Below are 14588 nucleotides of genomic sequence, written 5' to 3' on the forward strand. Positions count from 1 at the left end.
TTTATGCACTGATTGAAAGTGTATCTTGTGTTTTTTCTATGTAGATTTGATTAAAAAAAAAAAAAAAAAATTTTTTTTTTATTTTTTTTATTTTTTAGAACAGGCCCGCGGGCGACTCATATGGTCCTTACGGGCGACCTGGTGCCCGCGGGCACCACGTTGGTGACCCCTGCTCTAGCCTTTAAATAGACCCCCCTTTTAGACCAGTTGATCTGCCATTTCTTTTCTGCTCTGCCCCCCTCTCCTGCATGGAGAGGTTATTAGGTGACCACATATGAGGCGCTAGTTGTTCAAAGTCGGGACCCGGGGTGGACCACTCATTTGTGCATCATTTGATGACGTCTCTGCGCTGCTGACTTGTCTCCACTCAAGATGATCTCCTGCTGGCCCCACTATGGACTGGACTCTCACACTATTAACTAGATCCACTCTAAAAATGGGTCCATTGCACCGGTTACCATCTGTGGTCCCCTCCAAGGTTTTGTCATTGTATCCCATTGGGTTGAGTTTTTTTGCTTGCTCTGATGTGGGATCTGAGCCTAGGATGCCGTTGTGGCTTGTGCAGCCCTTTGAGACACTTGTGTTTTAGGGCTATATAAATACACTTTGATTGATTGAAAACAATTTCAATTAATACTTAGGCCTGCTATGCTACATTATGGTGGTACTTTGAGATCCACGTGTTTTCTGACGTTGTACTTGGTGAAAATAGCTTCTGCCATCCTAGTCACTGCTGTTGTGTCCTTGGGCAAGACACTTGACCACCTGCTCACAGTGCCACCCACACTGGTTTAAATGTGGCTTAAAGGCCTACTGAAACCCGCTACTACCGACCACGCAGTCTGATAGTTTATATATCAATGATGAAATCTTAACATTGCAACACATGCCAATACGGCCGGGTTAGATTAGTAAAGTGCAATTTTAAATTTCCCGCGAAATATCCTGCTGAAAACGTCTCGGTATGATGACGTTTGCACGTGACGTCACGGATTGTAGCGGACATTTTGGGACAACATTGTGGCCAGCTATTAAGTCGTCTGTTTTCATCGCAAAATTCCACAGTATTCTGGACATCTGTGTTGGTGCATCTTTTGCAATTTGTTTAATGAACAATGGAGATAGCAAAGAAGAAAGCTGTAGGTGGGAAGCGGTGTATTAGCGACCGGCTGCAGCAACACAAACACGTAGCCGGTGTTTCATTGTTTACATTCCCGAACGATGACAGTCAAGCTTTACCATTGGCCTGTGGAGAACAACAGAGACTCTTACCAGGAGTACTTTGAGTTGGATACGCATGCTTGTGGAGATGGTACAACAGAGACTCTTACCAGGAGGAGTTTGAGTTGGATACGCGGTACCGTGAGTACTCAGCTGCGGCTTCCAAACATTTGATCGCTTGCCCGTACGTGTGTGCCGCTATGTGCATGTCACGTACGTAACTTTGGGGAAATATATGTGCTGTATGAACTTTGCGGAGGTGAACGGTACTTTGGGCTGTGGGATTGAGTGTGTTGTGCGGGTGTTTGATTTGTATTGGCGGGTTATATGGAAGGGAGGGGGGAGGTGTTTGTTATGCGGGATTAATTTGTGGCATATTAAATATAAGCCTGGTTGTGTTGTAGCTAATAAGAGTATACATATGTCTTGTGTTTATTTACAGTTTTAGTCATTCCCAGCTGAATATCAGGTCCCACCCGCCTCTCGAAGCATCTTCCCTATCTGAATCGCTTCCACTGCCCTCTAGTCCTTCACTCTCACTTTCCTCATCCACGAATCCTTCATCCTCGCTCAAATTAATGGGGAAATCGTCGCTTTCTCTGTCTGAATCGCTCTCGCTGCTTGTGGCCATGATTGTAAACAATGTGCAGATGTGAGGAGCTCCACAACCTGTGACGTCACGCTACTTCCGGTACAGGCAAGGCTTTTTTATCAGCGACCAAAAGTTGCTAACTTTATCGTCGATGTTCTCTACTAAATCCTTTCAGCAAAATAATGGCAATATCGCGAAATGATCAAGTATGACACATAGAATGGATCTGCTATCCCCGTTTAAATAAGAAAATCTCATTTCAGTAGGCCTTTAAAGATGTAGATAATGGGTTTCGTTTTGAGTCGCTCCAGAAAAGCGCTATATAAATATAATTTACTTCGCTTCGCCGTTATCCTATCCTCCTTCAAAACCGCACTAAAACAACACCTCCAAGCAACTTCAACCCTAAACTAACACCCACCCTTCCACATCATACCTCTTCCCGATTGTAAATAATCAAATGTAGACACTTTTTCTTATACTTTTTTTTATACTTTCTGATCTCCCTCCCTGTGTCCACTACCTGCTGTACATATCCTACCCAGTCAGTCCTACACTGTTCCAATGTTTCTCTGATGATGCAATTGTTGATGACATGACTGAAGTGTTGATACCAACCAATCCTACCCCCCCCCCCCTCCATATCCCACACCCCGGATTGTAAATAATGTAAATAATTAATTGTATATACTCTGATGATTATCTTGTGTGATGACTGTATTATGAAAATAGTATATATCTGTATCATGAATCAATATAAGTGGACCCCGACTTAAACAAGTTGAAAAACGTATTCGGGTGTTACCATTTAGTGGTCAATTGTACGGAATATGTAACTTCACTGTGCAATCTACTAATAAAAGTTTCAATCAATCAATTCAATCAATCCTAGTCACTGCTGTTGTGTCCTTGGGCAAGACACTTGACCACCTGCTCCCAGTGCCACCCACACTGGTTTAAATGTAGCTTAAAGATGTTGATAATGGGTTTCGCTTTGAGTCGCTCCAGAAAAGCGCTATACAAATATAATTTATTTCGCTTCGCTGTTAACTGGTCTTTAAGAAATGTATTGTCGCCCTCTAGCGGTTGAGAGTATATAACGTACTGCCCAACACTGACATCCTAACGCTGACTTTCTAAATAAATAAAAAACATTTTAAGGTTGAAATTATAGACAAAAATGTCAGTAGCAATATGACAGGTATATTTATATGTTGTCATGTGTTTGCTTACCTTTTTGGGATCATCATAAAATACCCCCATGCAAAAAGTGTTCGGTCCGATTCTGCTCGCCTCCTGAAAAAGTTCTGCGCGGTTTTTGTGTGGTCCTTCTTGGAGTTTGTAAACAAACGTGACATTCTTTATAGGAGGATACCCAGTAAATATGATAACTTGTGCGAAAATTCCCGAGTAGAGAAAGTAAGTTGCTAGTATTAGTAGTAACAAAAGACTGAGGGACAAGCTAACAGCCGCACACGCACTCATCCACTCTGACATGATCGATGACGTAATAGTCAAATAAAGTTGCAAGCTGTTGTCTTGTGTGGTAAACGTGGAATATTGTCGTGGAAACCAAACTGCTTCTATTCTTTCTACGCGGGGAGAACTTTTGAAAAATGTAGCACTCAAAGCACTTGGTCGTCGTAAAATGAATGAACTTCCTGGAATGTACCATTAAATCCAGTAAGAGGTGAGTTACCCGGTTTCAAACGCGTGGAAACTGGATGACCTCATTATTAATTAACTAACGTCATCAAACAGATTTCTTAACTAGTCTTTCTGTAACGGATTCGATGTTATGTAAATTTAAAAAAAATAATAAAGTGTTACGTTCCCTCCTTTGCCAATCAGGAATCTAAGAATACGGAAAGTGGGCGGGGCTAAAAAACAGTTTTCAACTTTTACAAAATTCTAACAAGCTGAACATAAACTAAACACGTCTTCTCTACATGTTTTCAAAATGTATATTTTTTATATTTTATCAGAATTTTCCAACAGTAGTCAAGATATTAAAACAAAAATACCACAAAGAAAGAAAAAAACTAAACAAACAAGAAGCATATGCGAGGGCGAACACAAATAGGCATCATACTACACCAGGGGTCACCAACCTTTTTGAAACCAAGAGCTACTTCTTGGGTACTGATTAATGCGAAGGGCTACCAGTTTGATACACACTTAAATAAATTGCCAGAAAAAGCCAAGTTGCTCAATTTACCTTTAACTCTATGTTATTATTAATAACTAATGATATTTACACTTAATTGAACGGCTTAAAAGAGGAGAAAACACGAAAAAAATGACAATTAAATTTTGAAACATAGTTTATCTTCAATTTCGACTCTTTAAAATTCAAAATTCAACCGAAAAAAAGAAGAGAAAAACTTAAAAAAAGAATTTATGGAACATCATTAGTAGATTTTCCTGATTAAGAGTAATTTTAGAATTTTGATGACATGTTTTAAATAGGTTAAAATCCAATCTACACTTTGTTAAAATATATAACAAATTGGACCAAGCTATATTTCTAACAAAGACAAATTATTATTTCTTCTAGATTTTCCAGAACAAAAATTTTTAAAGAAATTCAAAAGACTTTGAAGTAAGATTTAAATTTGATTCTACAGATTTTCTAGATTTGCCAGAATAATTTTTTTGAATTTTAATCATAATAAGTTTGAAGAAATATTTCACAAATATTCTTCGTCGAAAAAACAGAAGCTAAAATGAAGAATTAAATTAAAATGTATTTATTATTCTTTACAATAAAAAAAATAAATTTACTTGAACATCGATTTAAATTGTCAGGAAAGAAGAGGAAGGAATTTAAAAGGTAAAAAGGTATACGTGTTTAAAAATCCTAAAATCATTTTTAAGGTTGTATTTTTTCTCTAAAATTGTCTTTCTGAAAGTTATAAGAAGCAAAGTAAAAAAAATATTGAATTTATTTAAACAAGTGAAGACCAAGTCTTTAAAATATTTTCTTGGATTTTCAAATTCTATTTGAGTTTTGTCTTTCTTAGAATTAAAAATGTCGGGCAAAGCGAGACCAGCTTGCTATTAAATAAATAAAATTTAAAAAATAGAGGCAGCTCACTGGTAAGTACTGCTATTTGAGATATTTTTATAACAGGCCGGCGGGCTACTCATCTGGTCCTTACGGGCTACCTGGTGCCCGCGGGCACCGCGTTGGTGACCCCTGTACTACACATTACTTTTTTAATGTGTCTTTCATTTTTCTAAGCTTTTTAGAATGTGTAAAGTGTTCATGACCTTATTGTTTTGACTTTGTCCTCATTAGTGAGTTATATATTTTTTCTGCTTCAGAATAAATAAATAAAAATATTGAATTGTGTTCATTTTGACCCTCCATAGCTGTGACAGAATACTCTACAGTACATAGTACTCTTTTGTGTTTGTGTATAAATGAACAGAGGCTGTGAGCAGCTGGCAGTGACAGCTGCTGCAACTGAAGTGTGTCCTTCATGGAAGTCATCACCTCCATCCAGATTCTCCTCGACCTCTCCAAGGTAGAGCAGCTCACTGATGCCTGACTTCTGTGCTGACAGTTTGGTTTCATAAATATATATATATATATATATATATATATATATATATATATATATATATATATATATATATATATATATATATATATATATATATATATAAGGTCAGAAAAAAACACAGAGGCTATTTCATCCCTACAAGCCTGTTTCGCAGTTTTCCCTGCTCTTCAGGGGATTTCATAAAATCCATATTTCTAAATAGAACATATAAAATCCCCTGAAGAGCAGGGAAACAGGCTTGTAGAAATGAAATAGCCTCTGGGTTTTTTCCTGACCTAACGTATATTACGCTCTACCCCGGTATTGAGCACTGTATAACGGATAAACCACAGAAACCTTGACTATATATATATACATATGTATATATATATATATATATATATATATATATATATATATATATATATATATATATATATATATATATACAGACAAAATATTAGCCAAAATGGACAAAAGGACAAAGTACAAAACCATAGAGCAACAGAAGTACCAGATCATTAATATGGAGCTCAAAATAGATTGTCGAGGTGCAAAGGAGCACTGGCTAAAAAGTCAATGGAAAAAAATGGGAAAAAAGGCAGTAACGCAATCAAAGACTAAAACGGAAAAATATTATTTGATGAAGAGCAGAGAGCAACCAGATGAGTTGTATATGTAACTGAGCTAAGTGATGACAAAACAGAGCGGAGATGCCACTGATAATCAATTAATGGACATAATATTAGGAAAGAGGAAGTAATAAATGTTAATTAAAAAAAAGAAAAAAAAGGAAACAGTAACGGTCCAGATGATATATCAACAGAATCACTGGAAGCTCTAAATGAACATAACACACAATTATTCAATCAATCAATCAATCAATCAATCAATCAATCAATCAATCAATCAATCAAAGTTTATTTATATAACCCTTAATCACAACTCTCTCAAAGGGCTGCACAAGCCACAACGACATCCTCGGCTCAGATCCCACATCAGGGCAAGAAAAAACTCAACCCCATGGGATACAATGAGAAACCTTGGAAGGGACTGCAGATGTGGGGACCCCCACCCCTGGGCGATCGGTGCATTGGACGTCGAGTGGATCTAGTTAATAGTGTGAGAATCCAGTCCATAGTGGGGCCAGCAGGGGATCATTTTGAGTGGAGACAAGTCAGCAGCGCAGAGACGTCCCCAACAGATGCACAGATGAGTGGTCCACCCCGGGTCCTGACTTTGAACAGCTAGCGTGTCACCTGTGGTTTTGATTGATTGGTTGAAACGTTTATTAGTAGATTGCACAGTACAGTACATATTCCGTACAATTGACCACTAAATTGTAACACCTGAATACGTTTTTCAACTTGTTTAAGTCTGGGTCCACGTAAATCAATTCACCTAATAACCTCTCCACGCAGGAGAGGGGGGCAGAGCAGAAAAGAGACAGCAGATCAACTGGTCTAAAAGGGGGGTCTATTTAAAGGCTAGCGTATACAAATGACTTTTAAGATTAATTATTAACAAGATTGTGCAACATAATTTACAACAGTGGGTGTATACCAGCTGAATTGGGACAATCTGTTTTGTCCCCTTGCCAAAAAAAAACAAAAAACTAAAGCACAAGATTGTGCAGATTTCTGAACTGTCAGCCCAATGAGTCATGTGACAAAATTACTTCTTAAAGTGATACAACAAAGAATAACAAAAAGAATCAATGAAGAAATAAGTCAACTACAAAGTGGTTTTAGACCAAACACGGGTACTCAATAAGGTATCCTAAATTTAAGGATCATCTGTGAGAGAATGTTGTAGACCAATCAAAACATTTACATTTGATTCATGAACTAAACCAAAGTTTTTGTCAATAGTCAACCGTCAATCGTATACTTTTTTTGATAGAGTCAAGGATTCTAAAATGATTGAATGTCTGTCAGAAATTGGCATATGTGGGAAAGACCTTCAAATCATCACACAGATATATTGGGAACAAACAGCTTTCTTAAGAACTGATTGGGGGACAACAGAAACCTTTCATATTAAAAAAAGGAGTAAGACAAGGTTGTGTATTGTCACCGTTTCTGTTTAATTTATATACCGAGAAATATTTCAGAGTAGTCGTGGACATGGCAGGTTTACCTATGGGAGGTGTCTACATAAACAACCTACGATATTCTGGTGATACATCCTTGATAGCAGTAAACACAAAATACCTCCAACAGCTACTAACTGTAGTGAATAATAAAAGTAAAGCATATGAAATGGAAATGAATGGGAAAAACAAATACAAAGAAATGGTAGAGAGCAAAATCTACCAGTTCCCTAAATAATCCTTACTATAGATAGCAGACCTATAGAACCAAATAAGTATCAAATATGATTTATCATGGTCAGATGCAGTTTGAAAACGGAAGAACTGATAATGAAATAACAAGAATGGAAATAGCTAGGAAATCATATGAAAATAAATCAAAACTACTAACATCCTAAAAAGTAAATATTGAAACAAGGAAAATAATGCTAAAATGCTCTGTGTGGTCTACACTACTGTATTAATCTGAGACATGGACTTTAAAACTTCATCAAATAAATTGGAAGCAGTTGAGCTCTGGTTATACAGAAGAATGTTAAAAGTGTCATGGATAGATTTTAAAACACACACATTTTAGAAACAATTAATTGTTATAAACTACTACTAAACACAATTAAAACACGGAAATATAAATATTTCGGTTTCATATTCAGGAAAGATGGTATGCAGAGACAACTATTCAAAGGAAAGATGGATGGAAAGAGAGGAAGAGGGAGGACCAGAGCAACATGAACTACTAACACCAAAGACTGGACCAAGGTCAGCTACTTGAATGCGTCAAAAAGGCACAAGATTGAGACAAATGGCGATCCATTGTATTCATATATATATATATATAGAGAGAGAGAGACAAATGGCGATCCATTGTATTCATCCACAGTTTTATATATATATATATATATATATATATATATATATATATATATATATATATATATATATATATATATATATATATATATATATATATATATATATATATATATATATATATATATATATATATATATATATATATATATGTATATATACACACAGTCATGGTCAAAAGTTTACATACACATGTGAAGGACATAATGTCATGGCTGTCTTGAGTTTTCAATAATTTGTACAACTCTTATTTTTTTGTGACAGAGTGATTGGAGCACATACTTGATTGTCACAAAAACCATTCATGAAGTTTGGTTCTCATATGAATTTATTATAGGTCTACTGAAAATGTGATTAAATCTGCTGGGTCAAAAGTATACATACAGCAACATACATTATAAATTTTGGTAATGTAGAAAAGTTACAATCAAATCAAATTAGCTTCATGGCATGGCCTCTTATCTTCATGTGAGTGATTATGATTGACGACACCTGTTGACTTCTCTGAGCCCATTTAAATAGGGCTTATGTGATGCAGTCACAATGGGAAAATCAAAATAACTCAACACAGATCTGAAAAAATTAATCATTGACTTGAACAAGTCAGGAAAGCCACTTCGAGCCATTTCAAAGCAGCTTAATGTCCCAAGAGGAACTGTGCAGACAATTGTTCGTAAGTATAAAGTGCATGGCACAGTTTAGTCACTGCCACAATCAGGAAGAAAACGCAAGCTATCACATGCTGCTGAGAGAAAATTGGTCAGGATGATCAAGAGTCAACCGAGAACCACCAAAAATCAGGTCTGTAATGAATTGGAAGCTGCTGGAACACAGGAGTCAATGTCCACAGTCAAGCGTGTTTTGCATCGCCATGGACTGAGAGGCTACCATGCAAGAAAGAAGCCCTTGCTCCAGAAGCGACACCTTAAGGCTCGTCCAAAGTTTGCTGCTGATCACATGGACAAAGATAAGACCTTCTGGAGGAAAGTTCTGTGGTCAGATGAAACAAAAATTGAGCTGTTTGACCACAATACCCAGCAATATGTTTGGAGGAGAAAAGGTGAGGCCTTTAATCCCAGGAACACCAATCCCTACCGTCAAGCATGGTGGTCGTAGTATTATGTTCTGGGCCTGTTTTGCTGCCAATGGAACTGGCGCTTTACAGAGAGTAAATGGGACAATGAAAAAGGAGGATTACCTCCAAATTCTTCAGGACAACCTAAAATCATCAGGTTGGGTCTTGGGTGCAGTTGGGTGTTCCAACAGAACAATGACCCCAAACACACGTCAAAAGTGGTAAAGGAATGGCTAAATCAAGCTAGAATCAAGGTTTTAGAATGGCCTTCCCAAAGTCCTGACTTAAACCCCATTGAGAACATGTGGACAATGCTGAAGAAACAAGTCCATGTCAGAAAACCAACAAATTTAGCTAAACTGCACCAATTTTGTCAAGAGGAGTGGTCAAAAATTCTACCAGAAGCTTGCCAGAAGCTTGTGTATGGCTACCAAAAGCGCCCTATTGCAGTGAAACTTGCCAAGGGACATGTAACCAAATATTAACATTGCTGTATGTATACTTTTGACCCAGCCGATTTGGTCACATTTTCAGTAGACCCATAATAAATTCATAAAAGAACCAAACTTCATGAATGTTTTTTGTGACCAACAAGTATGTGCTCCAATCACTCTATCACAAAAAATAAGAGTTGTAGAAATTATTTGAAACTCAAGACAGCCATTATGTTTTTTTACAAGTATATATAAACTTTTGCTCGCGAATGTATATACAGTATATACATATACAGTACAGGCCAAAAGTTTGGACACACCTTTCAATGGGTTTTCTTTATTTTCATGACTATTTACATTGTAGATTGTCACTGAATGCATCAAAACTATGAATGAACACATGTGGGTTATGTACTTAACAAAAAAAGATGAAATAACTGAAAACATGTTTTATATTCTAGTTTCTTCAATAGCCACCCTTTGTTCTGATTACTGTTTTGCACACTCTTGCCATTCTCTCGATGAGCTTCAAGAGATAGTCACCTGAAAGGGTTTTCACTTCACGTGTCATAGTTTTTATGCCTTCAGTGACAATCTACAATGTAAATAGTCATGAAAATAAAGAAAACGCATTGAAATGAGAAGGTGCGGCCAAATTTTTGGCCTGTACTATATATACACAGGGGTGCCGAAAAAGGGGGGGGGGGGGGTAAAGGAGAAGGATTCTAGGGGCCCATGATGGAGGGGGGCCCAGAGAGGCCCCTAATGATGATGAAATTATAATGTTGCCGCTGTGTTGGGGGCCCTGTAAAGATTATTTTCATGGGGCCAAAAATCCCTAGGGGCGCCCCTGTATATACATACCGTATATGAATACATATGTGTGTGTGTGTGTGTGTGTGTGCGTGTGTATTTATGTATTTATCACCATATTCAAACGCTGTAGGAAACAATTTTAACATGATGCTACAGCAAATGCAATAATAATCATTGGTTTAATTGATACCACTCTGTCCTTATCAAAAGTGTAAATGTTCATATTTTCAAAACAAGATTAAGAATATGGACATGTATTGTTCATGTGAAATAAAGCAAAACTGATGAGTGTAACCCGCCTTCCGCCCGAATTCAGCTGAGATAGGCTCCAGCACCCCCCGCGACCCCAAAAGGGACAAGCGGTAGAAAGTGGTTGGATAGTATAGAATCAGTCCTGGTACAGACATGAAATAAACCTCAGCTTTACGAACGGGATGACTATCTTCAGACGAGATTTATTTAGTACGATGTTAATTCAGTGTCATACGTCCTAATAGAATAATTTTGCTTTGTTTATTGTTATTGTACATAATAACAGCAAGCACTTCCGGTTTAGTCCAGCTAGACGCAATACCCACCTCCACTCATCCAACATGGCTGGCCAGGAAGACCCAGTGCAGAGAGAAATCCACCAAGACTGGGCCAACCGGGAGTATATCGAAGTGATCACAAGCAGCATCAAGAAAATTGCCGACTTCCTTAACTCTTTTGGTGAGATTAACGTTCGTCTGTGTGTATTAGTGGTTCGCAAAATTGAGAGATTCCCCTCCGTGTTGTCGATCGTAGCCACTCCCAGATAGCATTAGGTTAATAGGATTGTTCTTATTTGTAAACATGATATGTGTGTTTTGAGGTACATCAACATTATTTTAGTAGTTATTAACTAATATTGTTGTTGGAAGATGCCTCAACTAACACTGAATAATTTATCATGGCCGCTTGGTCGCAACAGCTTGCTAATGATAGCTAGCTAGCTAGTCGGCTCGATCTTGTCAACTGTTTAATGGTTGCAAATACTTGATATATTAATGATGTGCATCGTCTATTATTTGACGATCAATGTACATGTTGGGTAAGTCCAAAAATTGTAATGGTGCATTCTTTTCATGTCCCTGTTAGACATGTCATGTCGATCTCGTCTGGCTACGCTCAATGAGAAGTTGACGGCCTTGGAGAGGAGAATCGAATATATTGAAGCAAGAGTAAGTATGCAGGATACCACACGTTAGTATTAAGGTAACACTAATTAGACAACATTGTAATATTATGGCAGTAATCTGTTAATGTTATGATGATTAAAAGTGTAACAGGAACCTGAACGTTATACCATCCATCCATCTACTTCCACTTATCCGAGGTCAGGTCGCGGGGGCAGCAGCCTAAGCATAGAAGCACAGACTTCACTCTCGCCAGCCGCATCGTCCAGCTCCTCCCGGAGGATCCCGAGACATTCCCAGGCCAGCCGGGAGACATAGTCCTTGGTCTTCCCCGTGGCCTCCTACCGGTCGGACGTGCCCTAAACACCTCCCTAGGGAGGCGTTCGGGTGGCATCCTGACCAGATGCCCGAATCACCTCATCTGGCTGCTCTCGATGTGGAGGAGCAGCGGCTTTACTTTGAGCTCCTCCCGGATGACAGAGCTTCTCACCCTATCTCTAAGGGAGAGAGCCCCGTCACCCGGCGGAGGAACTCATTTCGGCCGCTTGTACCCGTGATCTTGTCCTTTCAGTCATAACCCAAAGCTCATGACCATAGGTGAGGATGGGAACGTAGATCGACAGGTAAATGGAGAGCTTTGTCTTCCGGCTCAGCTCCTTCTTCACCACAACGGATTGATACAGTGTCCACATTACTGAAGACGCCGCACCGATCCACCTGTCGATCTCACGATCCACTCTTCCCTCACTTGCGAACAAGACTCCGAGGTACTTGAACTCCTCCACTTGGGGCAAGATCTCCTCCCCGACCCAGAGATGGCACTCCACCCTTTTCAGGGCGAGAACCATGGACTCGGCTCGGACTTGGAGGTACTGATTCCCATCCCAGTAGCTTCACACTCGGCTGTGAACCGATCCAGTGAGAGCTGAAGATCCTGGCCAGATGAAGCCATCAGGACCACATCATCTGCAAAAAGCAGAGACCTAATCCTGCAGCCACCAAACTGGATCCCTTCAACGCCCTGACTGCGCCTACAAATTCTTTCCAATAAAAATTATGAACAAAATCAATGACAAAGGGCAGCCTTGGCGGAGTCCAACCCTCACTGGAAACGGGTCCGACTTACTGCCGGCATTGCGATGCTGATGCTGATGATCAGTGTCAGCATTATACCAGTGGTTCTCAAACATTTTGCATCATGTACCTCCTCAGAAAACACTTGATTCTCCAAGTACCACCATAATGACCAACATTAAAATACAGTAGCGTGGTAGGCCTAAGTACTCATTAAAACAAGGCAGAGGTTTTATTTAAACAGATGATGTAACATTTTGGCCACTGTAACATTAGACACAGTCTACAATCTTTGGCGTACCACTGGACGCAGCATACCGACAGTTTGAGAATAACTGCATTATCCTGCTCAATAGCCTTGTGGTTAGAGGGTCCGCCTTGAGACTGGTAGGTCGTGAGTTCAAACCCCGGCCGAGTCATACCAAAGACTATAAAAATGGGATCCATTGCCTCCCTGCTTGGCACTTAACATCAAGGGATGAAATTGGGGGTTAAATCACCAAAATGATTCCCGAGCGTGACCACCGCTTCTGCTCACTGCTCCCCTCACCTCCCAGGGAGTGAACATGGGGATGGGTCAAATGCAGAGGATAATTGCACCACACCTAGTGTATATGTGACTATCGTTGGCACTTTAACGTTATACAATATCTAAATATGATTTAAGTTTTTGTCAAGTCAATTTATGTACTGTATATTCTGAAAATAGTGCTTGTAATAATATGACTTTATTGTTGTAAATTTACTAGTGGCTCTCTAATACTTATTGGTGGTTTATAACATATTTATCTGTCATTACAGGTGACGAAAGGAGAAACCTTGACTTAAACATCATTATGGAACATTGCAGCATCCCATTGCTACTTTTCCATCTCCCGCTATCCCAGATAATCTTTTTTTATTTGTTTGTGATAGACTGCACCCTTCGTTTTGCTCATTTATTTTAAAAGCTGTATTCTTAGTTTTGCTTGTTTGCATCTGATGTCATCACCATTTGTATTCAGCTCTGTCTTGGGTGTCTTGTTTCCCTGACATGGCATTTTTAAGAAATTACCTTCAAAAAGGTTCTAACATTTTGTGCACTTTGGTTTTCATGTGGTAAAGGATTGAATTTTACACTATGTCAATAACACAGCACGGAATTGGGGAACATTCTCTTGTGCCAAGTTGAATAAGTCTTGTTTGTATGGTCTTTTATTAAGGACTTGTGTGTACAATGTACTCTTTGGTCATGTGTCAACATTAAAATACTGTAATAAAAAACCAACATTGTCTTACTGTTTTACCAGCCGTGTTTTGTTGCCTAAACTAATTTAGATCAGTGTTTTTCCAACAGTTGGCCTCCACAGAATAAAGTACCGTTGCTGCCCACCACACTCCCTGAAAACTGATTTACCGCAACAGTGTAGTGAGCAGAACACTAGAATCAAGACTGTTAACTACCAAAAAAAACCTGTTAATTTTGCTACTGACATAACTGAAGATGGAAGAGTATAAGTTTGAAAGTGGTTTTCTTGATCTTTCTCAAGCTGTGGTGCCTCCCCTGAAGTCTTTCACAAGTAACAAACGTATTAGGAGTATTGTTGATAGTGATTTTATGAAGTTGCCAACATGAATTATATGGCTTAAAACATGTTAAATAAAATAATTTGTGAAGTGTATAAAAAATGGCACCTGAATAGTTCGAGAGAAATCACTGTTTCCGAATG

The 14588-nt window shown here is 38.6% G+C and overlaps 2 protein-coding genes across 2 annotated transcripts in view; one reads left to right on the forward strand and one right to left on the reverse strand.

The window, feature by feature from the left end:
• LOC133651233 (testis-expressed protein 264 homolog) overlaps nt 1-3608 on the reverse strand; it is a 157314-nt gene extending 153706 nt beyond the window's left edge. Inside the window, exon 1 of the mRNA XM_062049275.1 lies at nt 3047-3608. Within this exon, the coding sequence (XP_061905259.1) occupies nt 3047-3310 (264 nt within the window). The 5' untranslated portion in view covers nt 3311-3608. The remainder of the gene's footprint in view (nt 1-3046) is intronic.
• Nucleotides 3609-11194: 7586 nt separating this feature from the next.
• On the forward strand, nt 11195-14147 carry brk1 (BRICK1 subunit of SCAR/WAVE actin nucleating complex). The gene is made up of 3 exons (XM_062066637.1): nt 11195-11359; nt 11768-11850; nt 13681-14147. Exons 1-3 carry the CDS (start codon nt 11242-11244, stop codon nt 13705-13707), a joined length of 228 nt encoding a protein of 75 aa, XP_061922621.1. The 5' UTR covers nt 11195-11241; the 3' UTR covers nt 13708-14147.
• Nucleotides 14148-14588: the final 441 nt, after the last annotated feature.

This window comes from Entelurus aequoreus, linkage group LG01 (genome assembly GCF_033978785.1).
Source record: "Entelurus aequoreus isolate RoL-2023_Sb linkage group LG01, RoL_Eaeq_v1.1, whole genome shotgun sequence".
NCBI lineage: Eukaryota > Metazoa > Chordata > Actinopteri > Syngnathiformes > Syngnathidae > Entelurus > Entelurus aequoreus.